Source organism: Falco cherrug, chromosome 17 (genome assembly GCF_023634085.1).
Source record: "Falco cherrug isolate bFalChe1 chromosome 17, bFalChe1.pri, whole genome shotgun sequence".
NCBI lineage: Eukaryota > Metazoa > Chordata > Aves > Falconiformes > Falconidae > Falco > Falco cherrug.
This window is the reverse complement of record NC_073713.1, coordinates 1,861,099-1,888,563: the sequence shown is the minus strand read 5'-3', so window position 1 is coordinate 1,888,563 and position 27,465 is coordinate 1,861,099. Positions and strand designations below refer to the sequence as shown.

At 47.8% G+C, this 27,465-nt stretch overlaps 3 protein-coding genes across 7 annotated transcripts in view; all 3 read left to right on the top strand.

Moving 5' to 3' along the window:
* The first annotated feature begins 985 nt into the window (after positions 1-985).
* CRYAB (crystallin alpha B) lies at positions 986-4,259 on the top strand. Its single transcript, XM_005440198.3, has 3 exons — positions 986-1,467; positions 2,642-2,764; positions 3,931-4,259. Exons 1-3 carry the CDS (start codon positions 1,270-1,272, stop codon positions 4,132-4,134), a joined length of 525 nt encoding a protein of 174 aa, XP_005440255.1. The 5' UTR covers positions 986-1,269; the 3' UTR covers positions 4,135-4,259.
* Positions 4,260-7,494: 3,235 nt separating this feature from the next.
* FDXACB1 (ferredoxin-fold anticodon binding domain containing 1) lies at positions 7,495-13,174 on the top strand. The gene is made up of 5 exons (XM_055728687.1): positions 7,495-7,744; positions 8,862-9,018; positions 9,143-9,346; positions 9,995-10,153; positions 10,918-13,174. Exons 1-5 carry the CDS (start codon positions 7,576-7,578, stop codon positions 12,104-12,106), a joined length of 1,878 nt encoding a protein of 625 aa, XP_055584662.1. The 5' UTR covers positions 7,495-7,575; the 3' UTR covers positions 12,107-13,174.
* Positions 13,175-14,335: 1,161 nt separating this feature from the next.
* The window catches only part of ALG9 (ALG9 alpha-1,2-mannosyltransferase), a 78,033-nt gene continuing 64,903 nt past the window's right edge, over positions 14,336-27,465 (top strand). For 3 of the 5 annotated variants that reach the window (XR_008735466.1, XM_055728682.1, XM_055728680.1), the window contains exons 1-10: positions 14,339-14,519; positions 14,958-15,096; positions 15,288-15,422; positions 16,195-16,265; positions 17,155-17,243; positions 18,263-18,398; positions 18,760-18,847; positions 18,981-19,086; positions 24,226-24,348; positions 26,230-26,384. Coding sequence is in view for 4 of the 5 variants with exons in the window: in XM_055728682.1 (XP_055584657.1) it covers positions 14,425-14,519; positions 14,958-15,096; positions 15,288-15,422; positions 16,195-16,265; positions 17,155-17,243; positions 18,263-18,398; positions 18,760-18,847; positions 18,981-19,086; positions 24,226-24,348; positions 26,230-26,384 (1,137 nt within the window). In the remaining variant the exon portion in view is untranslated. Of the gene's footprint in view, positions 14,520-14,957; positions 15,097-15,287; positions 15,423-16,194; positions 16,266-17,154; positions 17,244-18,262; positions 18,399-18,759; positions 18,848-18,980; positions 19,087-24,225; positions 24,349-26,229; positions 26,385-27,465 lie in introns of all 5 variants that reach the window. The other 2 variants (XM_055728683.1, XM_055728679.1) reach the window with 2 other exon arrangements.

The following is a 27,465-nucleotide window of genomic DNA, read 5'->3' as shown; positions in this document are numbered from 1 at the left end:
GGTGGGGCAGGCGGGCAGGGGGGAGTAGTGCCCACTTAAGCTACTCGTACCCTGAAACCAGAGATTTCCTTGAGTCCATGTCCCTGCAGTGTGAGAGAGCAGGTGCACTACTGTTGATGTAATGGAGAACTGGAATTTTGCCCTAAGCTGCTCCACAGAGCAAATTCTGCTCCCTGCTCTGGCTGGCAAGCTGAGAGGAAGAGGGTCAGACCCTTTTGCAAAGGACTGGCAGAGCCAGCAGTAAGAATGATGTGCCTCTGAGGCAGCAACTGTATTTAAGTTGTGAGCTCTCAGAGGAGGAGACTTACCTCCTGCCCTTTAAGGACAGTTGCTAGGCTGAAACCGTTCCTACGATTTAGGTTCACGAGTGAGGCAGGAATTAAAATAAATGTGTGAATTAAGACACATTAGGAACACACAGGAACCCAGCTTGGTGCAGGGGCATGGGCAGACACAGGTAGCTTGCATCCCTGCGAAGGCACACTGCCGTGCTTGTTGGCACGCCTGGTTTATCCCTGCTCACAGCCCTCTGGAGTACCCTGAGGCCGCAGACTGTTGGGCTCTTCGGTTCTCTCCAGCAAAGTGGTTTCTGTAGTGGGCAAAAGACTGAGAGGCATCGGGCTGCAGCAGTGCAGCCAGCCAGCCTTCATTCGCGCACGCACCCGTCTCCGGCAGTGGGGCTTGCTGGGTTGCAGAGAGCTGCACCACCAGCAGCGTCTCAGCAAAGACCCCCTGGGATCTCTCCTGCCCTTCGACTAGAGCAGATCTGTGGTTCCTCTGCCTTGAGGAGACGCAGAGCTCTTCCTCGGCTGATGGGTGATGTGGGGAGCTGCGATCTCAGTGCCGGTGGTGGGAACAACGGCCCCTTGTCGTTCTCCCTGTGAGCCAAAGATAGGAGCTGCATTGATCCTGCTGGCATCCAAAGCAGCTGGGAACATCCGCCAAGCCTGCCTGCGACTCTGCGGATAAACAGCACGTGGGGAGCAGGGCGGGCAGCCGGGCAGTTTGGCTTCTTGCTGCCCCATTAGGCTCCTTTTCTTCTTCTCCCCTTCCCCCTCCTCCTCAGCAGTGTGTTCAAATCCCTCAGACAGCTACTGGGCACCGCCGAAGGGACCAGCCCAGGAGTGGGACAATAAAATCCCTGACACCACTGTTCAAGAGGCCTCGGGGGGGGGAAGGCCAGGCCAGCTGCACGGGTATAAAGCTGTCCCACGGTCCCGGCACAGCACTGCAGCACAGTTGTTTGCCAGGCTCCTCCAGCGCACTCCAATGGATATCACCATTCATAACCCCCTGATCCGCAGACCCTTCTTGTCTTGGTTGGCACCGAGTCGTATCTTTGACCAGATTTTTGGAGAGCACCTGCAGGAGTCAGAGCTGCTCCCTGCTTCCCCCAGCCTCAGCCCCTTCCTGATGAGATCCCCCATTCTTCGGATGCCCAGTTGGCTAGAGACAGGACTCTCTGAGGTAATCTTCCCTTCTTAATGCTCTTTGTTATTGCTGTACGCACGCCCTGATGGGTCTGGAGCTGGAGACCCATGCAAGCCGAGAGCTTAGAAGCTGCTTGTAGGTGGTTATTAGGAAAAGGCTGGGGAAAAGGGTGCTGCACTTGTGCCTCTGCGTTAGGCAAGAACCTCTGCATGCTCGGCTAATTATTTGTGACCCAGAGCAAGTATTGCCATGCTGCTCAGAATGGAGGCAAACTGAGCCCGGCGTGTGTGGCAAATGACTGTAAGAGCTGAGGGAGGGAAGGAGGGAGCCCCATTTCCCTTCCTGCTGCGCAAAACCTTCATCCGGCTCCCTCCTGAGAAGCAAATAGCCCAGGGGCGGTGGGCAGGGGTAGTGGGATCCTCAAGTCAGGTAGTGTGGGAGCTCATGGCTGCTGAGGAAAAAGGGGCCTATTTTAAATAATCACTGATGAGAAGAGCAGCATTTAAAGTAAGATACAGGACCCAAAGGTCATGAATCAGCCGTCTGCTTGCTTCAGGGGCTGAGCCAAGAGGCACAAAGTTCAAACAACCCTGCCTGCTCTGCAAGTCAACCGTCTTATTAACAAGTAACTTGTAGAACTATTCTAAGCTAAGAGAGTGAAAGTATTTTTGTTTTAATCTTTGCATAATGTTTCCCTTGATTTAGTGACCTGGTTCTGGCTGTCCACTGAAGTAGCCATAATAAGCACCACAGATAACGATGTCTGGCAGTCTCAGTGGAGAGATCTTCACAAATAATCTAGGAGGAGGAGGAGGAAGCACCTAGACTCCCAGGTCAAACTGCAGAATCCAGTAAGCATAGAGCTGGCCCAGAGGGCTGCCTCCACCCACATCCCAGAGCACAGCTCCAGGAGGCTCGTGTGCTCACTGGCCACGAATGCAGCAGGAAGGCAGAGAGAGCCGGCTCATGTAGCCAAGTCCCACAAACGTCTCATAAAACAGGCAGAAAAATCAAAATTCAATCTCGGGAAGCAGGAAAAAGCAGTGTTTGTTAGAGGTAATAAAGTGCAAAATGGAAGGGAAGGAGGTGAGATGAGCAGCAGGTGACTCGGTTTCAGCAGAAATCCTGCTGGTCAGGTAACAGAGGTGAGCAGTGAGGCAGTGCTGCCTCACCACTGACATGTTGTTTTGGTCACCTCCTTGTTTTGCAGATGCGACTGGAGAAGGACAAATTTTCTGTAAATCTTGATGTGAAGCATTTCTCCCCTGAGGAGCTAAAAGTGAAGGTGCTTGGGGACATGATAGAAATTCACGGGAAGCATGAGGAGCGCCAGGTACTTCTACTTTAAACTGTGCGACTGATAGAGTCAGTGTGAGCTTCCTCATCCATGGTTGAACAAGGAGACTGCAAAACAATCCTCTCCTGTGCTCATCTCAAACACTTCTCATGTTTTTTATCAACCAATCCTAATGGAAGATGCTCTATGCAACACACTCCCCCCAGCAGCTGATCCCAGACTGGGCAGCAACAGGGTGGAGATTTATTGCTGTTGTTGCATGAACCGTGAACTGAATTGGAAAATCATCTTTGAAATGGGCCTTTCTGGGCCTCCCTCTTTCTAGGAAGAGGCCAGGAATGCAGGGAGGCATTCAATAAGATAACAACAAACTGTAATAATTAAACCACATAACGAATCGTTGCATTGCCCTGTTCTGCTACCATGTGTCTATCTCTTCTTGGAAAAGGCCCAGTTTGTAATCCTTCAAGGTTGTCTTCTGCTGCCAGCCATACCACTGCTTGCTGGCTCCTGGACACCCGGGCAACTGGGTAGACCCAAGTCGAAAGCCGTGTCCAAAGCTGTATGTAGCAGGGTTTGCCAGTCCCCAACTCCTTCCCACCCCCCACCCCCACCTCCTTGCCAGACGGAAACAAATACTCATGGTAAAGTAGCTATGTCACTGGAATTGTCAGCTCTAAGAGCTTCTGGGAGCACAGATCTGCCAGTAAGGAAAGACAGCATTACTTGTAGCTGGTGGAAGCCTGTAATTCTGACATAGCTTCTGCATTTTTTTTTTTTTGGCTGAGAAAATAACAAAGCACTATAGCAGAGATCAGGAAAAAAAGCCGTGTATTACCAGAGCTCTGGAGACCCTCAGAAACAGGTGTGGTTGGCACGGCATAGAGATGTGGCTGCTGCATTGGTAGGCATGACAGCATGCCGCTGTGTGTTGAAGCCAGTGGCTGGCACACACGAGGGCTGGAACGTAAAGCTGCCTCCTGTGAGCTGTGTACCTGCAGGCAGGGCAGCGTCTCGCTTCAGCCAGTCTTGACTCTGTAAAAAAGGGCATCTCATAATAAAACCTCTTTTAACTTTCTGAAAAGTTTTCCTTTGAGAGCTGGAGCTTCCCAAACTCAGATGTTATGCAAAGGGCCCATGGTTTAGGTGGAGCTGAGTGAACATTTCTAATCAGGGCTGTTCCTTCTCTTCTCCTTTTGAAGGATGAGCATGGCTTTATCGCCAGGGAGTTCAACAGGAAATACAGGATTCCAGATGATGTGGACCCTCTGACCATCACCTCATCACTCTCTCTGGATGGTGTCCTGACTGTGAGCGCACCAAGGAAACAAAGTGATGTCCCTGAGCGCTCTATCCCTATCACCCGTGAAGAGAAACCTGCCATTGCAGGAGCCCAAAGGAAGTAGCTGCTATTTAAAGTCACCCCGGGGGCTATTCAAGAGCACTTTTCATCAGATGCCAGCTATACTGAATGGCTACTCTTATTATTTATGCTGAGTAAGTTTACTAACAAATAAAAAATGAATAAGCAGTTTGTATTTTTTTGTTTTGAGCACTGAGAACAAGGAAAGTGTTGGGTCAAGAAAGCTTGTAAGGTTGTTGTGCAGGGGAACATACCTAGCACCATTCTTGCTTATAGCTTGAGTGGCAGGTGTGTCCAGGAGAACTTGTCATGGTGTTCAGAAACACTCTGAGTTTCACTTCGTGTACTCTGATGTTTTGCAAACATCTAATTGCATGAACCTTTTCCTTCAATGTTGCCAGAGGATTTCAGAGTGTTTCACAAGCAACAGAAAAGTTTCTCCAGTGGAGATTAGACTGGTCAAACAACTTCATGACAATCGAAACCCATTCGAAGTGTGGGTATTAGATAACAACTGCATGGAGGACAACTGTATCTTAAATCTCTAGCATGACTCATGTAATGGAGGAGCATCCAAGTGCTGCAACTGGTTCAGAGCGGTTGCACATGGAAACTGCATAGCTGCAGTAAACACAGATATATCCAGGGAGGAGGAAAACGTCCTGCCGTCATGGTACAAATCACATCACTTTGAAACTATGCTGTCAGTGCCCTTCAAACAATGAACAGGATCTGATGTCTACAGCATTAATCTGACTTACGCTAACATTGTTGAGTGGTACAAAACACTACTAAGTCCTTCTCAGGTGTCATCATCTGCTTAGCACCTCTCTTGTTCAAAGGGATATGAGCATAAAGAAAAGTCTGTATGACTGGAATTGAATTTCTGAAATTTCCAAAAGGGACAGACTGCCATAGACCCGTCTCACAGATATGACCTGTTTTCTATGTTCCTTATACCTGCTAAGACAAAAGTGATATTAGAAGGGATCAGTTTAAATCTCAAAAGAACTGAGAGGACATACTTCTTCCATGGCTTTAAGTGAGAAAAATAAAATGAGCAGTCAGTGATGTGAGGTCATTGTCAAATACCCCACATCCTACCTAATTGCCACGGTCTAGTGTTTCCTATTAGATAGTTCTAATAAGCTCTTCAGTTAAGGTGTTAGCTGGGCTTTGACTAACAAGGTGCAGGGTAACTGGTGACTTGCAGTCACCTCTGCACTCAAAACAAACACCAGAAACACAAATGGGTTACAAACAATACAGCTTAGAAAGCAGGAAGAACTTCTTTTTTCATAATGCTACATTTGGCTTTAATATGTGACAGGGTTTTTTGCTTGAAGGATATCCTTGTGGCACTGCTAGTAGACATGCCTTCTGTTCTTCTGAAGGCACAGTCTGAAGATTCTCTCCACCTCTGTTGCTTCTCCTGCACCCTTCTTGTTCCTTCTGTGAGTGTTGGACACAATTAAAGAAAATGCTGCCATGTGGAGGCCTGTAGCCTGTAGCAGGACTGAGCAGTTGGGTTGAATGAAGGAGGTCCCAGCTTAGGGTGGTGGCCCAGAAATCAATGAAGTCATCATTCAAATCCTAAAAGAATAAACACAAAAACCCAGAGAAAGTAAGTGCAAAATAGTAAGAACATACCCGGGAAGTGCAACTGAGGGAAATAGTTTCTATAGAGCAGGGGTTTGTTAGGTTCAAACTCAGGAGCAAGAAATGGGAATTTTGAGTAAAAGCTCTTTGAGGATAAACACAATGAGGTTAGCTAGACAAGAATACTTGAAATGCTAATACCACTCCCTGAATGACTCGAAATACCTGTTCTGTGGTGCCACAGGAGCACAACTCCACAATGAGAAAATGACAGAAAACAATTCTGTCATCTCTAAGCGCAAATGGCATTCAGTTCCTCTTCAGCTACACTACAGCTCCAACAGACTGCATTTCAGTTCTGTGCGTGTACTTTTTATTCTCCAATGCTTTCCCTTCTTGTAATCTGGAGTATGTTGTTCCAAAGCAGTGAATACGCTGAAAAGAAAAACTCCCATTTAGCATGGCTAAATGTAAGTAAAAACCGTCTAACATCCTGTATCTTACAGGATGACCCAAGTATCTGCAATTGCACTAAGTGTAACCTAAGATCACAAAGCTCTGGCGATGACTTTTGGTTCATCATCTGAGCAGCAAATGAGAGTTTGACTGGAGCCACAGTTGTTACAAGGCGTAAGACTGAGTTTAAACAACAAAGCACTCCTTGTATCTTTACTCCTGTAGCAGCACTGTTGTAGGGCACTCATCAGAGAAAGGGGTGCTGGCTGTTGACTTTCTGCTTTTTTAAAAAACAGTAGGGAAGACGAGGAGCAGGGCTGCAAAAAGGGAAGCTACTCATGGGTGGCTTACCCCTGATGTATTGGTAGCTGGGGATGGAAAGGATAATGATCTGTGCGCATGACAAATCATCCCAACTGAGATTTGCTATTTCCACAATAAGGAAAAGCACAAGGAGGTACCTGGGATGGCAGTAGCTTGGGCTACACAATTCTCTAGATTCCGTACTGCTCTGCATTCCAGTTCCCCATAAGGGTTGTTGCTGAGTAATCATTTCTGTTGGTGGTGCACCTCCAGCCATGCTGGGAAAACCTGCAAGTGCTGCCCTAGTCCATCCACAGTTCCGCACAGCCAGTAGCATGAGGGGGAGTTGTACAAACAGGTCTTGGACACGATCTGGTGATAGAAATCAGTAACTCCCTCGGGCTGGGTCTGCTTGGATCTCAACAGCAGGTAGCGTGACAGGGAAAGCTGTCCCTTCCAACCCTCCAGTGACTGGAGAGGGACCTTCTGTACTTGGATGTGTGACAGAGACCATCAGAGAAGAACTGTGCTCCTTCTTGATGCCAAAATGACTTTTTAATATGTTTTTTTGGTTTTAATATGGTTTTGGGGTAGTGGTATGGTAAGTTATCCATTTTCCTGCACTGTGTTACCACATTTCTCAGCTTGGTGTTGCTGAATGCCTCAGAATAACTCACCCACCCCCTGAAACAAGGCGATTTACCCAAGGCCACGGGGGGCCTAATGCCTGAACCAGCACCAGACTTCATAAACAGCAGCTGGCTGCTTGCCCTTCCCAATTTTAAGCCCTTCCACTGTCATTTTACCCAAATGACTCCTGAAACGCTGCCCTTGGCCCGTGCTGAGGGCTCAGAAATAGAGCTGGTGACAGCAGAGCATGGCTGCTCCCTCACACGGCTCAGCCGGCAGCCCTGGCACCTCAGGGCCCGGGCCCTGCGGGGGCCGTGAGGGGCAGCGGCTCCGGGGCGGCCCCGGTGAAGGGCTGGGGCTCCGGGGCGGCCCCGGTGAGGGGCAGCGGCTCCACGGAGGCCCCAGCGCAGCAGCCGCCCCCCAGGGCCGTCCCCCGGCCTCCGCCCTGGGCCTGCCGGGGCCGGGCGCTCCGCCGGCGCGTCATGAGGCGGCGGCCATGGAGCCGCGGCGCCGCGTCCTGCTGCTCGGGGAGGGCAACTTCTCCTTCGCCGCCGCCCTCTGCGGGGCCGCGGGGACCCGCGTCGTGGCCACCTGCTACGAGAGCGCAGAGGAGGCGGCCGGGCGGCGCGGCGCGGCGGGCTGCACCCGGCGGCTGCGGGAGAGCGGTGAGGGAGCCGGGGGGGCCGGGGGGGCCGGGGGGCCGCTGCCGCCAGGCTCGGCCCTTCCCGCCGGCGGGAAGCGGCGCTGTGAGGGGGCGCGGTGCGGCCGGGCCCGTTCGCTGCACAGCCCTGCCCTGCTCCGAGCCCCTCGGCACACCGGTTGTGCCATGAGGAGCTGCGGTTGCCCAAGGGGCTAAATCAGATGCCCTGAAATCTTTAGGGGCCGACATGGTGCTGACAGAAGGTTCTGGAAGAGAGCGGAGGGGCCTAGGCCGCCTCCCGCACCTCCTCCCTCAGGAGCTGCTGCGCTCACATGCTTAACAGAAGACTTTAATTGCCACTGTTACGGATTTGCTAAAATAATTTTAATAGAAATATAGAGGAATAAGAAATACATTCTAATGAAACAGTTGCACAACAAAAGCTGCGATGAAATCCTCTGTACAGCCCTGTACCAAGGCTAAGAACTTACATTTACTCAAAGAATGTAGGTATAGTGATTAGGTCATGTAACCATAGTTTGAAAGAAATAATTAATGAAATAACTGATGGAAGAAGGAGTCTGTTTCTCTAACTTTAACAAGGGGCCTGTTTATAAGTTATCTAGAGGGAGCGACTGAAAGAAACAAGAATAAGAAACAGATGGTCGACAAGGACATAAATTAGCTCAGACCAATAAGAACACTGCAAACTTACAAGACCACCACATTCCAGGCAAAGGGTGAAAAGTACACCATGAGGAACACCTACGGCCTTCCTCCCAAAGACCACTGCCCATGTCCCGGAGACCCCTGCCCACAATTCTTGGAAGAATTAGTGCAAGTGCGAAGGACTGATAAGCTACTTAACATACGAAACGAGAGTATGTTAATGATTTTGGGAAATACTATGTTTAGGCATGAATACTTAATGAATATGTATGAATAAGTTCTATATAAGGAGTATGATTTTGAACCATGGTGTGCATTGATCGTGAGAGGACTCAGTCACACACCCGGCTGCCAATAAAGAAGTGTCTGCTTATCTACATCACACTAGTGTTGATAAGTTTTTCATTCTGAGATTTCGGTAACACCACCTTTCCTTAAAATTATCCACAATGACTTGTTTTTCCTTTCTGAAGGAGCTGAAGTTCTCTTTTCTGTGGACTGTACCAAGCTGACAGACTATTTTTCACCAGAAAAAAGAGAATTCGATTGTATTTATTTCAACTTCCCTCACTGTGGGAGGAAGGCGGGGGTGGTGAAGAACAGAGAGCTGCTGGCCCGCTTCTTCCGCAGGTGAGTAAACCCCAAGTAGTTCTGCCCTCACTGATTGCTGGGACATGGGTTTCTAGCTTTCCCGGCACTGTAACATTCCTGGCTGTACTAGCAGGATTCATCTTGTTCCCGGCTTTCCTTCCAGCTCCGCGGAAGTGCTGGCAGAGGCGGGAGAGATCCACGTGGCGCTTTGCAGCGGACAGGGTGGGACGCCGGCTGATCGGCCAAGGAGAGAATGGCACAACAGCTGGCAAATCGTGGCAGTGGCAGCAGGAGCTGGATTTATCTTGAGTAATGTTCATCCTTTTAAAGCAGAGACTATCCCTGGATATGAATGTACAGGCTACAGGTAACCATCATGTGTTAAAACCCAAAAGTTGGCATTCGTGTTCTTACAATGCCTAGCGCTGGTATGTTCTTTTAGTATCTTGTTTGCTGGAGGAACTCCCTTTATTTTTCCTTAAAATAGCTACAATTCTTTTTTGCCTCTATCTAAGCAGACTAGTCAAGATAAAAATGCAAGCCTCTTGCCAAAGTGCCCTCAAAAAAAGATTATCTTAGGATTTTAAAGTCAAAACGGTCCATTTCAGAACAAATGTCAATCTTGGCCTATAGACAGCAGGAGGACAGCAGTATGTGTAGCTGCTTAGCAGACAGTCACAGAATCATAGCATGGCTGATGTTGGCAGGGTCCTCCAGCGGTCATCTAGTCCTACCCTAGTGTACTCGAAGCAGAGATAGCTAGAGCAAGTCACTCAGAGCCGCTTTCAGTCTCCAGGAATGGAGACTGCACAACCTTTCTGTGCAACTTATTCCAATGTTGGACCACCTGCCCGATAAAATATGCTGGTGTTGCATTTTTGTCACCTTGTAACAGACCTGGGATTCAACAAGAGGTATGATAGTGTTACACAGAGTTACCTGTGCAGTGCTTACTTGTGACATCTTAAATAGAGGAAATGATCGATGACTTTGCTCTGCTTTTGTGTATTGTCAGGAGTCAAGATAAATCTTTCAGTGTAGAGGGTGCTTTAAACTACATTTTCACGCGAAGCACACCACTTCTACGTTTCAAACCTATGAGCTGCGAGATAGAACTGGAAAGCCGAAAAGTTTCTTTTCAAGTACCACAAGTGCTTACAGATAAAATTAATAGGTAATTTTTTATAATTAATTTCTGTTTGGCAATAACAGATGTGCTTGCTTTCGGTGGGAGTGACCAGCATAGGTGTGAGATAAAATGGAATTGCTTCACTTTTCCTCCTTTCCCCTTTACAGAATTTCCTGTTTCATTTCTTCTTCGAGTCTGCTTCATGTTGGCTTGTGGTTATGGCCTACTTAAAAATTAAGTCTACAGAACCAGAAACTTTATGGTTGAGACCAAGCTGCTGTATACTTGAACGCACAAATAAAGATGAAAACTTTAATCTGTTTTACTGTACTGTGGAAGAAACTCAGGAGCTGACTTCTTGTCTTGCTAATATCACAATACTAAGACTACATAGGATAAAAAAGAGGTAAAACCTCTTAGGCGAACTGCTGCGGACTTCAGAGACTATCCAGGGCAGGCATAATTTAATTAATTTCTGCAGTTTGGTAGTGCCTGTGCTGAATGGAAATGGTGATGCTGATTGTGAAGTCTCATTCCTTTTTACCTGCAAAAATGCAATTCTTGATTGCAGCCTTTTTTTTTTTTTTTTTGCAAAAATTGCAAAGAGACGAACAACACTGTCCTGAAAATGTGTCAGCCATTGCAATACCTTTGATGAAGGACTTGGCTTATTCAGGTCATTACTAGAAACTAGCTTAATATCTGAGATTGTTTTGGGTAAACTGCTGCGCTCGCATTGTGATCACAGGAAGGCGTTTCAAGGAAATCTGTTTAGTGGTGTCCCTAACTTGCATTTTTATTTTTCACAGGGGTTTCCTAGAAGTAAATTCAAATCATCCAGTACGGACAATAAAGGAGAAGCTCACTGCAGAGCTCAGCCAAGCCTTTCCTCTACAAAGCATTGACAACTGCCTTCCTCTGCTCCACCAAGGTCACCTTAATAGTGTTTGTCACTCAAATGTCTTTTGGATCGTTCTGAGCCCAGAGGAGACTCTAAGCACTGAAGAAATGCCTGATGGACTAGCAAATGCAGTTTTATTTTCCCATGTTGATTTTTGCAGGGACACAGATAAGAATGGCTGCGTGGATGTACAAGGGGGATGCCATATTTCAAAACAATATTATCTTAGACCTTCCCTCCTACCTTATGCTCAGGCAGTAATACAAAGAGGAGGCTTTCTCCCAGGGACACTTCATGTTCTTTCTGGCCCAATTTTCAGGAAGTGTCTTATCGCTCCTTCCTCCATGCCTGTTTTTCATGAGATGGTTTTTGTGTATGCAGTTAACAGGGGTACAGAAAACAGCTATATCCAGATGTTGGTGAATAACATTACAAACAGCATACATTCTCTTCACCAGACTGTTTCTGGCCTTAAACTGAATGTCAGTCTGCAGGAAGCAACGAGCTTTGAAACGACTGAGCTAAATGACTTTGCTGCTTTTGAACTTCAGCTTAGTAAAATTCAATACTTGGTCTGTGTGAAGATAGATGCTTCAGGCTCCTGTGAGAAGGGTTCCTGTGTGGGAGTTATAAGGACAGCTCATTATGAACTAGAAAGCAGTGACTTGGTTCTTGTCTTTGCTTCATTGCATCTTGACCTCCTAGCCATGCTGATCTGTGGAATATCTGACTGGCGAATGCTCTGGACATCAGACACACGGTTCCTCCATCAATTTCCTAGAGGAGAGTTAAGGCTTTTCAAGAGTTTTTCTCTCTATCCACCTTCCTATGTGCATGATGTCAGCTTTTGGGTTCCTGACGGGGAAGAATTTGATGAAATTGCTTTCCACACCATTGCTAGGCGTGTGTCAGGTGAAACGGTCATATCCATCCAGTTAATTGACAGTTACCAGCAGTCAGAGACAGGACGGAAGAGCCTCTGCTACAGGCTGACCTATCAGTCCTGTGACAAGGCCCTGAGCCGTCAGGAGGTGGCAGAGATGCAGCTGCTCTTTCGGAAGGAAATAAGCCAACGCTTGCGTGTAACTCTTCGGTAGAGCATTGCGTGTTGTTATTGGGTGCTCGAGCAGCGTCTGTGCTTGTTGCCGATCTGGAAGGTGTGTCCTGCCTCCTGTTGGACCTAACACTGTGTGTTAGTGCGGTGCCCCTTACGAAGGCAGTGTGGGCTTCGAGTACTTGCACACATTCTACACATGGAAATTCCTGTTAATGAAGACCAAACACCTTCCTGTTCTGCATGTGTGCGATGAAATGTCATTTTAAAAAGCGCAGCCTTTCTGGACTAGGGTCCTGCGAGGCTGGACTTGATCTTCTTGCTGATGCCAATTCAATTTTCCTATTTTTGCTTGTGTTTACCCAGTGTCTTGTACTGCTGGCTGGACTTGATCTCCTTGCTGATGCCAATTCGATTTTCTTATTTTTGCTTGTGTTTACCCAGCGTCTTGTACTGCTGGCAGCTGCATCAAGTACACTGAAAGAGGGAGGATATTCCTGTTTCCAAAGGGTTGCATGCAGTCTGAGCCTTGAAAACTCTGCACAGATGCTCAATCCCTGCGGGAGGATGGCGTGTGTGGGTTGCCCCATGCAGCCCGCCTCAGAAGGGAGGCCAGTGCCAGAGGTGCGCCCAGCCCCATGCACCAGCAGGCTGTTTTCTGAGTAGCTCATACAGGTGGGAATCCCAAACGGGCATTCTATTACTGGATCCCAAAGGATACTCACCAACCCTAAAAGATAGTTGTACCACTGGTAGTGTGTTAATAGCTACAGCAGATGTAACTGCCGCCGGAGAACTCCAGGAACAGACGGAGTGACTGGAATCTGTAGGATTACGCTGGGGAAAGGCAGCATGAACATGGTGGATACCACTAGCTCTTTCACAAAGGTTGAAGACTCTAAGGCTTGTGGTCACTGCTGGCCCTGCAGCAACTCCCAGACTGTGTGAGGTAATACACAGCGGCCGTAGGTGCTTAGAAGTGCTACCAGAGAGTAACACCGTTAGACTCATCTACCAGTAAGTAATTCCTCAGCTGGAAACTACTCCTGAGTTCCAACAGCGGAGCCCCCTGAGCCTTCGGGAATGAAATAAAAAGTCTCCTATCAGCAGGTGCTGGAGAGTGCGGAGGGTCTGGTGTAGATGGGTCACATGGGTCTCTGCGATTGCCTCGGGGTGGGTGGGCAGGGGTCGGCCATCACCTTTGGGGTGTCTGCGAGCGCTGTGGGGAGGGCTGGGGCTGAGCACCGTCCCAGGGAGGCCCGGTCAGCCATCACTGTAGGGGCTGCAGAGGGTCCAGCCCTGCCGGGAGCCCGGAGCAGCAAGAGGGCCCTTTGTACTTGGTGAATCACACCACAATTTGGTGAGAAAAGTGGATATGTGAGTTTTTTTCAGGGGTGGGGGTGGGGTATAGGGTGATGGGGGATGGCTGGGGGTTGGTTGGTGCTGGGGGGTGGTCCTTCCAGGGGCTGGCCTGCAGTCCCTCTGTCCTCTAGGCAAAGGAGCGGGGGCTTCTCAGTCCTGGCCGCATCCTGCCTTTGCAGCAGCTGCTGGTGGAGAAGAAAGAAGAGGCCTCCATTGTGTGCGGAAGGAACTGCCAGGCAAGAGCGAGTGAGAGGAGGAGCAGCAGCGGGCTGAGGAAGGGGCAAGAGAACGGTGCTCCTGGGATGGGGATCTCCCCATCTTCGGGGCTGCGGTCACTTAATGCATCCCTGGCCCTTTGGTGATGTTTTCTGTGCCTCTGGACCAGGGACTTGGCTCGCTGCTGTTCCTGGGAGTTTTTGAAGCTGCTCCGGTTCAGCATTGGCGGGACTTCACGGAGCTGCCTCAAAACTCCTGTCAGTGCCTTGATGTCGCTGCCTGGCTGTGGGGGCTCACACCTTCGAGGCAGGGGGATGGTGGCGGAGCGCGGGGGGTTGGGGGCTTTGGGGATGCTTTCCCTGCCCTGCTCCTTCCACACCTGCCCAGGGGAGGCAGCCGCTGGCCCTCGGGCTCCGGCGGAAGGCGTTTCTCTGTTCTGCCCCCCCCCCCCCCCCCCGCTCCTGCCCCGGCCCTTCGGGGTCCCGGGGAAAAGCGCCCCGCTGTGCGTGCCCCAGGGAGCGGCTCCCCTGCGCGGGGCCAGCCCCGGGCTGCAGCGGGGCGGGGTGTGAAGGAGCGGAAGGCGGGGGGGGCGAGGCAGCCGCGGGGCGGGCCTGTTGTCGCCGCTGCCGCCGCCGCCCGGGCGGGGGGCGCTGTGTTCCGGCCGCGCAGGCGGGCTGGCGGCGCGGGCCGTGCCCACACCCGGCATGGCGGCCGGCGGCGTCGGCACCGCGCTGCTTCCGCTGGCGGGCGGCAGGAGCGGGCTCGCGGCTTCCCGTACCCGGCATGGCCGCCAAGGGGGCCCGGCAGCGGCCGCGGGCCGGCGGGGGCAGTGAGGGGGCCCGGCCACGGGGGGAGGCCGCGGAGGAGGCCCGGCCGGAGTAGGTGGCGGGGCCGGGCGCCGGCTCCTTCCCCGGGCGAGACGCGGCTGGGTGGGGGGGCCCGCAGCGCCGCGGGGGTGCCGTGGGGGCCGGGCTGGCGACGCCGTGGGGCTGGGGGGTCCGTGGGGCTGGGGAGGGGGTGGCCGTGGGGCTGGGGAGGGGGGTCCGTGGGGGCAGGGCTGGCGGCGCCTTGAGGCTGGGGGTGTGTTTGCTGTGGGGCTGGGGGGGCTCTCCCCCGCCGTGTGTGTCTGGGGCGGGGGCCTGCGGGCTGGCAGAGCCCTTGCTCAGGTAAGGTGAGGGGCGGTGGTGGCACTTCCTCAGGAGGGGACGGGCGAGGTGTGAGTATACCTGTCAGTTCTTTCTCTGTTGTCACATTGCTGGTCCCGAGCTGCCTGCTGAGTCGCTCTGGTGGATGGTTGTGTCATTTCTTTCGAGTAGACCCTCTGGGAGCAAAGCAGGACAAGTCTGGGCCCCTGAAGGATCGACAGCCTTCAAGTGTCTCATCTCGGCCAGGTTCTGCGCAGCTCTCTTGAGCAACATCTCTGATTGCGATGAGACATTTAACTACTGGGAACCGGTGAGTGGCTTTCTCTCCTTGGGGACACTTGGGAATGTGTAGTTGGCCTGTGCACATGCAGGTTTATCCAGAACCTTGTGCTAACCTCTCTGTTTCACAGAGGAAATTTCTTAGTCAAGGATTTGGAGATGGGGAGTGCAAAACTGTCTGCTCTGTGCGATGCATGTTAATTTTTTTATTCTCCATTTTAGACACACTACCTCATTTATGGAAAGGGGTTTCAGACATGGGAATACTCTCCAGCCTATGCCATCCGCTCCTATGCTTACCTGTGGCTTCATGCCTTACCGGCCTTGTTCCATGCTAGAGTTCTGCAAACTAACAAGGTAAATCAGTGGGACCTCCTGTTGTGATGAATAAACATGCCTTGAGTCTGTGTTAAACAGCTGCTTTCTTTGTTGCCAGAGGTAAGAGAATTAGTGTTTACAAACACAAGCCTCCCTGTAAAGATTTGCAAGGGTTTGTGAGCTGACTCAATGGGATCCAAGGAAAAGTGACTAGGAAGTAGCAGGAAAATGCTGTCCCAGAGGGGCTGGTAGTTCCTTGTCCTTTTGAGTGTGTGCCGGTTTGGGGATGGTTCTCTGGCAGCCACTGGCTCTTAGTCACCCCTGTGAGTTTCACCCCGATGCTTTAGAAGCCCATATTGTTTTCTGTGCCAGCTATCAATGACCGTTTTGATTTTTCCCCCCTGGTAAACTATAAAAAATAAATAAATCAGTATTTTACAAGAGATATTGCAAACTGAACTCACAGAAATGTGAAAGAAGCAGCACAGAAGTACATTCTGCTTGGGTATCTATTGCCATGCTTGGCCTGTATCTGCACAACAGAGAACAAAGACAGGTAGTTCTGGTAAGGTCAGTGGGCTGCGTTTGCTTTCTGTGTTGTAAAGGACTTCAGTGTTAGAGGGCTAGGCTGTGAGCTGCCGGGATCTTCAGATCCCTTGGTGTGGGATCTGGGTCTACAAGAATAGGCTCATTTACCACTGACAAACTTGCTCCATCCTGCTCAGAACTTTTGTTCTCAGGACCAGCTTGTTAGTAATAGGTGCATAAGCTGTGTTGCAAACCTTGTTCAGACTCTGAGTATGTCTCCTAGGTTCTTATCTTCTATTTCCTCCGATGCTTCCTGGCGTTCCTGAGCTGCATTTGTGAGCTCTACTTCTACAAGTGAGTATTAGAAGCTGTCTACAGTGAATGTTTTTGAGCAATGTGAGTAATACACTCAGTTACCGCCACAGGAAACACTCGGAATCTTAGGTGTAGACGTGTCTGGTAAATTGGGCTGCTTCACAGTGAACCTTAAAAATATGTGTTCTCATGATAACTTAATGAAATATTGATCAGAATTCCACTGTTAGGACAAAATTGTATTCTCAGATCTGCCACCCACATCTTCACTCCAGCATTTTGTTGACTACGCTAGTTTTCTCACTGATACCAGCAAGCAGAGTGGGAGTGTTGTAAACTGAGCTCTTCTGGAGGAGAGACTGGTGCTGTGTGTGTTTGTCAGAGTGAATTTTAGTGGAGTGCATTGATTGTTGCTGTCTAATGTATGTTTACATTCACTAACAGCAGTAGGCTGAACATACAATCATCCCAGCTAAGCTGAATGTTTATCTTTACCTGCTGCCTCTTCATTTGTGACTTTCAGACTGTTACCTTGCATGACTTTTCTGTTAGCAATAGTCTGGTTTTAAGAATGCGAGCTGTGGCTTTTTGGATGATGGCGTTTTGTGAGGGGTGAAAATCTCAGCTAGACTGATGTTGCTACAGAGTGTAGGCTTCCTGACTTCCTGAGATTTGCGCAAGTGCAACTGACGCTGGTAGAAGCCAAGTCTCTTGTAGTTTTGCACTAGTGTAACTTAGAAGGATCTGAAATCCCAGACTAGAGACAGTCTGCTCTTGCAGTTGCTTCAGTGGCTGAGTAATGAGAATGACCCACCTTAAAGCTCTCAGGATACTCTGTGGATCGTTTGTGGTTCTGCACACATTGGGTACTGGTGTTCTATGTGCTGAGGATATTTTTGTGGTATCTAGTTCTGTCTTCCTTCCTTAGGGCTGTGTGCAAGAAGTTTGGGCTACATGTGAGCCGGCTGATGTTGGCCTTCTTAGTTCTCAGCACTGGGATGTTTTGCTCATCTGCAGGTAAATTTGCTTAGCGATAACACACACAATTACTTTGTTCACAGAAACCAAAGACAGGTCCAGAGAGAAGAAAATGCACAGCACTGAAGTGTCTCTCTAGGAATCATTTGTTATATTCTGATGCAGGTATTTCTCATGGCAGGTGTGATGACAGAGTAAGTGTTGATTCAAATTATGTTCCCTGCATCACTCTCTTATATCTTTCCATTTCCAGGGCATGTTTGTTTCCATTGCTGCCTCCAGTCTCTCTGCGATGGGCCATGCCTTTTAAACAGGGTCTTGGCCTACCTTCCTTGAGCATATTTTAATCCAAGGAAGGAGGGTCCTATTTTGGCATTGTCTTTTGCCTTTGTGTCCTGTCCCCTCTAGCTGCTTGTACGTATTTGCCTAGGCAGTCACTGTAAGACTTATAAAACACCTGCTGTAGGTATTGAATGAAGTGCAAAGAGAGACTTTGAGCAAAGGTTTTTCTGTATTGTGCGCTTACAGAAACTTAGAGGGAAATAGCACAACTTATGAATGTTGAGATTTCCTATTTTACCCTTTTTTTGTTTATGGTGAGTGTAGAAGGGACTTCCCTTCATTGTTTTTGCAGTGTCATAGGTCTCCTCATTCTTCACTTCCCACCAGTCTTTGCCCAGTTGTTTCAGAGACTGTACCCAGTCAGCTGACATCTTCTGCTGCCACTTGAGGTGGCTAGTTTCAATTTTTTCATCACAGGAGAATATGGAGGGTGTGCAGCAAGTGTTGCAAGTGGTAACCGTGGCTGCTGTCAACTGGTTACCACTGCTGAGTGCCATCGAGGAAAGAGGCCTTCATACTTAAATGAAGTATTTCTGGTCTTGGCAGAACAAGAAAAATAATCCTCTCTTACTTTTGCTTTCACTGAAATGAGAGTGTCAAGTACAGCATCCTAGCTCCAGTGGAATGAATGAGAGATGATTAGCCTTGTCTTGGTCTCGTGCAGTTCTCCCACTGTGGGAAAGTTGTGCTAACCCCTCGCTTTCCTTGTGTTGCAGCTTTCCTCCCAAGCAGTTTCTGCATGTACACCACGGTGATTGCCATGACTGGCTGGTACATGGACAAGACCTCTGTAGCAGTGCTGGGGGTGGCTGCTGGAGCCCTTCTGGGCTGGCCCTTCAGTGCAGCTCTTGGGTAAGGAGAGGGGGGCTCAGGAGTTTTGCACTTTGTCAGTTGTTTCTTGCCTGGTTGGGGGGAATGTAGGGGCTGGAGGAAGAAACTAGCAGGGAGTGATCTGCCAGCCTTGTCCAGGATCGTTGCTACAGGCTTCCATAGCCTGATCTCTTTGCTTTTGAAGAACTTCGGGTGGGAAGATTTCCTGACCCTAATACACCGAGAGTAAATTCTGAGTTGGATGACTGGCATAGGGAGTAGAAGCAGAGCCTGGTGAAGTGGTGGTTCTGTTCCAGCTACTGCTCTGCTTGCTTTGAAGGGTCAGGAAAACCTGCAGTGTGGAAAGACAGAGACTGCAGTTGATAGCTGGTCTCTCTTTCAGGCTTCCTATTGCCTTTGACTTGTTGATACTGAAGCAGAGGTGGAAAAGTTTCCTGAACTGGTGTGTGGTGTCACTGATCCTGTTTTTGGTAAGTGCCTGTAACAACACAAAGAGGGAATGGACTGATCTTGTAATAAAGGGGTGGGTTCCATTAAGAAAATCACATGGAGCTTTTGGGCAGCCCAGCCAAAAGCTTCTGGCACTTAGATGCTTTCTTCCAGGTGCCCTTGGTAGTTGTGGACAGCTATTACTATGGGAAGCTGGTCGTTGCACCTCTCAACATTGTCTTATACAATGTCTTCACCTCTCACGGACCTGATCTCTATGGTGAGTTTAAGGTACCAAGACGGAAAAGGGGACTGGCAGTTTTCTTGCTACTGTCTTGCTACCATCACACACCAGGTGGTGATGGCCCATCCTTTTTCTGACGCACTCCTAACGCCATAGCAGCCTGCAAGCTCCACCGGGCTGGCCGCTCCAGCTTTTTGCCACAGGATGTCCCTCTCGAGCTGGGAATCCGCAGGCCACTGTCGCATTTTGCCACGCTGTGACTTGAGCTGCTTTTGTTCGCGTTCAGGTTCTGTAAGCCATTGTGAGATGTCTCAGCGTCACAGCAGAGAGCTGTTAGTAGCAAACGTGTCTGGATGCTACGCGAGTGCAGTGGGCGCAAGTGATGCGCGTGTGTTTGTCATATTTAATCGAGTTTTTGACTGTTGTTCCTCACGGTCAGGGTGCAGAACCTTGGGAAAGTGGGTGACTGCAGAATCCATAGTTCTTCTGGTTCACATCAGGTCTCTGCGGACCTCCTGAGTCCATGCTGTGCCTTGGGAATCTCCTTGCTTATTGGCCTGGGCTTTGCTGGCAAGCAGGATCTGAGGTTACCTTAAAGGCATCTAATCTGCAGACAAATCATCGGTTTCCGAGAGGTTTCATGGTACTGGCCATTTAGGATTATGTGTGACTCAAATCTCTGGTCTGAACCGTGATGGTGACACTGTGTTGTTTGTTTGGGAGCTGCCGCTGCACTAAGTTGTTCATGTCATGTACTTCTAGAGCTGAAAAGTATTATATTTCTAGCATGGCTTCAGAGGGGCTGGGAGAAGCTTCAGGGAGCTTAGGGTGCAGGGTCCCTGTGTCATCGCTGTCATCTGTTTAAGCCCTGTTGAGATATTCTAGGAGGGATTTAGTAGCTGTTAGCAGCAAGTCTTTCCCTGGCAGAGCCCTGCGGGCCATATTTGTTGGTTTATTTGAAGGGCTGTTCTGTGTGGTGCTGAGTGGTGGTTTGTGACTTGTGCAGTGGCACAGCAGGGCAGCAGCTGCTTTGCCATGGTTCTTCACCTCTGCAGGAAGGCTCTGAAGCCTGTTGCTGTGAATTTTTTGTAGGTAAACTCCAGGCTCTGTGTCTGATAAGTTTTGGCGTGGGTTTGTGCCTGACCTTTTCCACACTGGTGCATGAGTTGTTTCCAGAAGCCTCCGGGGACCAATCTATTCTGAAGTGTTTTATTCATAGTGACATTCATATAACATCCTCAGGCTAGTAAAAGAGCCTGCTTGAAATTGCTCTTTAATACAGCGTGGCCAGGACAACGCTGTGTGTTTGGAGAGCTTCAAAACACTCGGGAAAAATAACACTACCAGGGGAGATGAAAGGCTGGCCAAGCCCTTTTGGCTTTGGAGCTGGGATTTCCCAACTTTCACATGATGGGAGCAGAAACTGCTGGAGGTTGCAGAGCCATCAATCTACATCATCTTCAGTGTAAGCACCGCAGTATTTTTCTTTTTGCCTGCAGAGTGGACTTCTGGAGACAAGGTTCAGTTGTTGTTTTTTTTTAATTGTCATTAGCAATACAATCCTTCTGGATAAATACATCTGTGCAATGAATATCTCCTTGGGGTGATTAGGTTTCTGCAGTAGCTACTAAGTGTATATCCCTAAGCCTGATTCGGAGGCTTTGGGATGTTTTTGTGTACCTGTGTTCTAAGAACACACAATTTGTAACAAAAGTTTTGTCCCACTTGCTGTGATCAGAGCCTTTGCTGTGACTTGCAGTGCAATGGCACTTTGGGAAGCTTAGTTCAGTTTGGGCGGAATGTGCTGGAGCTGTTTATGTGACACCTTGCTCTGTTGAGTCCTGGTTCTTAAATAGAATGAAAATAAATGAAATGCAGAGAGCAGACTGTTTATTATACTAGCATTGAATCAGACTTGCTTAGAATGAGGCCTGTGACTCACGATCAAATTATTGTGGCTTAGTTACTGCTCAACAGCTGAGCTACAGTTCCTGTCTGCGTGCAGGCTTTTAGCCTGTGACAAACATAGGGTGGGGCACCTTAGTTTAAACTTCTTTTACAACTCTTCTGCTTTGTCCTGAACTGTCCTCACCATTGCTGTGTTCAAGCTGCAGCACGGTAGCTTGTAAAGTTCTTTTGACTTGTGTGAGTTTGATTTCTAGAATTGCTGCCAGAGCCTGTTACAGAGCGCAAAGTTCAAACCAGTTTCTGGCTCAGTGTCTGACAGTGCTTCCAGTTGGTTATCCCCATGAAACCATAGTGCCGTGAACTGACTGAGGCACAGAGTTCTTCCCACTGCTTTCATCAGTCTCTCTCCTGCAGCCCACATCTGCTCAGCTCTAGCATGTGGGATACTTGCGGGAAGTTAAGTCTTCTGTCATGGTCTGAAAGCGATGCTGTGGAAGCATGTTCCCATCAGTACTGTGCGTGGAGAGTTCTTTAGTGTCCCTCCCTGCTTGAAAGATGTTCTGGGCCAGGGCTTCTTGTATGCCACGGGGTTGTTCTTTTTTTACATTGCAGTTCTTTCTCAGATCATCTTGAGTTGTTGTGGATAACAAGAATAAAAGCATTTTGCCCTGGAGGCATTGAGACTGAATGCCTCTGAATGGGTGAGTCATCATAGTGACCAAACCTATTGCTTTTTGCCTGGTGTCTGTGAACTATTTAAGTTGCCTGTGTAATGCACTGTTCTCTGATTATTTTTTTTTTCCTCTTCTTTTTCTCTCCTCACTCAGAGAAGAAAACCCCTCACTGGAGAAGGAGGGGAGGTTCCAGTGCATAGTTCTTAAGGGCAATTCAATCATGCTGCAAAAACATCTGAGAAAGTAGCCTTTTTGTTAAAGCCGTGCTACAGACCAGCTGATCTCTTTATTAGTAGAGTCCCTCAGGACACCTCTGGGCCTTTAAGGCTGTATCTGGATTTTGGAGGAGGTGTGCTTCCTGAAATGTCTTTCATTCCTGAGTCACTGGCTACCAAATCAGAGACCAGACTGGAGAGTGCTAGAGTGCTGTAGTGAATCTCCTTTACTTTTCCATAGCAGCCCTGGTACTATCCTTTAGAGATTTGGGACCTGGCTGTGCTGTACAGCTTCATTGTAGCCAGAAAACATGGGAGGGTAGCAGTTTATATCAGTTTAAGAAGCTTTCTGTCTCATCCTGGCATCTTAAGTGATAAAGTGGCTGTTATTTATAGCAGTGGTACTGGGGGAGCAGGCTACGGAATCCAGTTCCAGTCCTCTTTTTATGTAAGGAGAGGCCTTGGTGCTCCAGAGAAGCAGTTACTAGAGTGGCCTAACCAGTGTTAACCCTGCTGTAAGTCTTTAGAAACCTATGCTGTTGCCTCAGGAGAGAATCTGGAGGTGACAGAGCTGGGAAGAAACCAAAGCCCCGTTTACACATTTTTTTTCTATATGTCCCCTGGGATATTTACAGCGTGATGCCCCAGACTGCCTCAGGTTTTGCCTCACAGACGTATCCTAGTCAGCAGCCTTGGTTTCTAGGAAGGGTAGTATGCCTCAGTCCTAACATGATCTGCTTTCTGCATGTGTTCAAGATTTGTCACAGTGATTATTTGGAATTGCAGTCCTTAAATATGGAGAATCACCAACAGAGTTTAGAGAAGGAGGAAGGGACGTTGGCCCTATTGCAGTGTTGCCATACAGGTAACTGTCAAGTCCGTCACTTGACATGATCTTTCAATCTACCGTATCCCCTATTAACCCTTTCACAGGCTGAGGACTGTGCTCATGTGGGACTCGCAAGAATTATGAGGCAGGTGGAGGGAGAGAGAAGGTGAATTTCTGATAATTCACTCCCTTAAGGCTCCCCTACTTGTCAGAATCCAAATCTGTAATTGCTTGCAGTGCTAATAGCTAAAGGCTTCCTAAATGAACCTCAGTTGCTTGGACTTTGCCTTGGTAACTCCAGCGACATGTTTCTGACGTGATTAGTGCAGCTTCTAATCATATTTAGCTGTAGGAGTGGCAGCGGTTTCAGGTTTTCCTTGCTGCTTTTCAGTTGTCTGATTAATTTCAACATGGACCCTATTTAAGTGGCTCTGATTGCAGGAAATCGCTGCGGCATGTGACACATGTCACAACAGTGCAGTGATTAAAGCCCCCGCGTGTCATTTACTGACTGATTGAGCTAATCACACTGAGAGAGTGGGAAATGTGTGGAGAGGAACTGGCATTCCTTATTGTTTAGGATTTTAAGCATCCTGTATTAAGAATCCAAATTAATGACAGTTGGATTGGAGTTTTTTTGCAATTTTCATCCTTCAAAGCTTGCAACAATACCCAAGTGTGTCGTGTTAGGAGGCAGAGTTGGCTTGCTCCTGTTTGAAGCTACACTAAGAACAAATTGAAGGAGGGACATTTTAAATAGTGTTGATTTGAAGGATGTACCAAAAATAGCATCTGGATGAACTTCAGTGGCTGAGTCTTTGTTGGGGTGAAGTGTGAATGTGAACTCTTTTTCTCATGTTCCTTTTTAGTACGTTTTCTGTTTCTGCCAACGTGAAGTATACATCATCACTCCAGAATTACTATGAGTTCTTACTAACGTTGTGTGTTTTTGTGTAGTTCCTCTGTTACTTCTCTGCAATTAGAAAGAATGAGTTGGGAGTAAAATTTCCCAGTTTTACAAGTTCCTGCCTCTACTTTCTTGCTGCGTAGTCTTTCTTAACACAAGGGTGAGTTCTGTGTCGCAGAACTCTGCTGGGCAAGCCTGACTGTTAGAGTGGCCTGCGATTCATGAGCAGCAGATGTAATACTGACTATGACCTAGTGAAAAAGCAAGGAGAAAAATAATTTCTGGAAAGGAAGACAGTGAAGTTTCAGGCATGATTGTGAGATACCCTGTTGCCTTTGTATGGCTATTGTCTAACTCTCATGCTACTATTATGGCAGTTTTATGGGTGAGCGGCAGAGCCGTGAGACTGCTTCAAAAATATGGTTCAGGCTCATTTCATGGGGCTGATCCTTTGTCCGGCTGCAAGGTCCTCTGCACCCTTTCCATTTTTTTGGTTCCAGTATGCTTGCAATGGGGAGAATTGATGTCTGCTGCTGGTTATCTCAGTCTGCGTCAGGCAGAGAAAGAGCAAAGCTGCTGTTACATCTAGATGTCATACATGCTTGTATTTGAAAACTCCTGTTTCCTTTTCTCATCCTTTAGGTACAGAACCCTGGTCCTTCTATTTCATCAATGGTTTTCTGAATTTCAACGTGGCATTTATTTTGGCGCTGCTTGTGCTGCCACTGACTTGTCTCATGGAGTGTCTGCTTCAAAAATTTCATGGTGAGTGCGAGACAGCTGTGAGAGCCAAGCACAGACAGCCCAGATCTCAACCTTGTTGCTAAAGGGAGAGCCTGCCTGCCAAAGAGCAGCTTTCCTTTATTGGAAGTGAAACTAGATTCAGGGAAAGTTTTTGGAGTAAAAGGAAAGTTCCTAGAGCTCATTACTCAGTTCAGTATTGACCCCACAATGGAGTTGCTGTGTAGAAAGAACATGCAGTGAGATGCATCTACTTTAATGCTGTCTGCAAAAGGGCAGAAACATGTTTTTCTCTTTAGGGATGATTCCTGTGCTCCCTGCCTGCACCTCAAGAAAAACAGTGTGTTATCAAGGCTGAACTACCCGTACCCAAAGTAAACTTACCAAGTTGTATGGTACATAACCTTCAGCCAGACATGCAAATGCATTAGAAATAGCCCTGTCAGAAATCTTCAGGGGGAAAGAAACTGTGTACCTATTGCTGTTGCCATCTTCAGCAGCTGGAAATGGTAGCCATTAGAGTTATTTGGGCAACCTGTTGCTGGCTTTTCCATTGTTACTTTTTTATACCACTGCTAGAATGTCTTCTGCAGCAGCTTGAGAGAACAGAGTTATTTCCATTTTGATTGTTGGGGTTGAGCCTACAAATAGGCACCCTCTGGTCTCTGCTGCTCCTGTTGGGATTGAACCTGGACTCTTCTGCGCACCATGAAAGGCACTCATCAACTCGTAGGACTGAGCCGTGGTAGGACAGTCTTGCTACCCTGTGCTTTGGGAAGTGTCCCTGTGGGTGCAGATATACTGAGAGTAGAGAAAGGAGGAACCAGAATATTCCCTACTTCACATTGGGCTTTCTCTTAAATAAAATGACATCAGTTTAAATACATGACATCTGGCAAGTGACTCTAGAGAGGAAGAAGTCGTTGAGGAAGTGTGAATTCTTCCTGCTGTCTTCTCAAGGAAGATTCATTAAGCATCAGCAGCAGCCTCCAGATTCATCAGTCCAGTGCTTTGCTCTCTGATTTTTTTACTGAATACAAGAAACAATAACATCATAATCCTTGCTGAAAATGTATGTTAACAGGTATTTGCTGATATCTGTTCCTTGGATATGACTGACATACTGTCAGTAACCAGTAAAAGCTCAGTAGGAGATCCTGTAAATGCAGGATTTCCTGCTGTTCACTTGGTGTTCTTGTACTTAACAGCAGGAGCAATTCTGCCAAGTGCTTTGTTCTTATTGTCTGTTAAATGTCGTTAGCTTAATTGCTTAACTCTGCTGTTGGGAGTAACAAGGGGGCAGAAAAAGGACTGAAAATTGTCAGGCACTGTAGAACCTTCCTCAGTGTGACTAAAATTCAGGGTAATTGTTGTTATTTTTGAATCAGTTATTTCCTCCGTTAAGCAGAAGGTGCCTGAGAGACCTCTCATGCTGTTATTTTTGTAATGAAGCAATGAAGGTTGTGGAAACTTCAGCTGCTAAACAACCATTTGTAAGTGGAAGGGTAGGTCCAGAGGAGATACTTTCTGATCTTTGTGTGTATAGCATAATACACAGCAGGAAATCTAGTACTTCTGACAACCTGTTTAGACATGTCGATTCTCCATGTTTTGTCTCTTGCTTGGATTCGGTAATGCTGTCTGTTATTTTCTGCTTTTGGTCATCTAAAGTCTGTTGAAGTTGTTAGTATTGTAGGAATCTATAAAACTGCTCTGATCAAAATTCTATACTGACTGTTTGGACAATTACCTGGATTTTAGCAACGTGGCTGTGTTTGGGTCTGAAGGCCATGGTTTGGTCTGAAGAATGGGCTTTTAAATGTGAGATGTGATTGTGCAAGAGGGGGAATAGGATACATCCCTCGTTCTTACATTACTACCTGGCTGAGCGTTTGTTTCTTCCAGTTCAGAATCTGGGCCGTCCCTACTGGCTGACACTAGCTCCTATGTACATTTGGATCATGATTTTTTTCAGTCAGCCCCACAAGGAAGAGAGATTTCTCTTTCCCATCTATCCCCTCATCTGTCTCTGCGGTGCTGTGGCTCTGTCTGCTCTTCAGGTAAGTTTGTGGAATATGTTTTTTTTAATGAGCTCATACCTTTAAGAAATCATAACCGCTAGCTGACTTCTTTAAAGTCTCTTCCCAAAGTTTGGGGACATCTGCAGAATATCTGTGTCTGTGACACAATCTACAGTGATTGCACAGTTCGGGACTGTCCTATGCATAATTCCTGATCAGTGCCTTTAATCTGTTAGCTCCTACAGTTTTCATTTTTGAACCATGTTTCATGGATAGGTGTTGAGACCCTTGAAGCAAAGCACACAGCTGTTCTAATACTGAAGTGTGTGTGTTGGTGATTTTACAAGTTAAACCATAATCTTCCTCTGCAGGTTGATTGAGATTATGTGGAAAACTGTTAGCCCTCTGTAAGATGTGGCATAACAGCAAAATTATTTGGGATTTCCCTCGTGCATGTCACACAGAATGAGCTCATCTAATAATCTGGGATTTCAGTGCAGAGTGCTTAACAGCCCAGGAAAAAAAGATCAAATGTCATGGCTTTATAAGATGATCACATTAGGAACTTGTCTAGGATTGTATGAAGTGATAAATGATGATATTTCCTTGCCACTAATTATTTCACAATGACTTTGAGTTGTTCTCCCATCCCAAGTGGGAGTTTCTGTTGAGGAGCAGTTGTGATGTTGTAGTGCCCATACAAAACAACATCCAAGATCTGTCATGAGGATTAGGAACTTGCTTATAGCATTGTGTCTCCTTCAGCTGCTGCTAAGCAAGCTTTAAGGGGCATGAATGTGTGTAGGAAATGCATTTTGTTGTACACTACTGGGAATCCTGCGCTAACTCAAAAAAGGAGAAGAGATCATGTTTAGACATCAGGACATTTGAAGAGCCAGAAACTGGATCTTTAGTAAATATCACTTGAAACACTTCGTAGAGTAAAGCACTGATATAGGTTGATATAAACCTTCCCAAAGCTCAAAATTGCTCATCTTTCCTATGTTAAAGAGGTGCAGGAATGCAGTCACTACTCCCTGTTAGAGCCTGTTCCAGCTGTTTGACCTCATCCTGCTATTACTTCTCTGTCCTATTATGCATCACTGCTGGCTGTTCCTAT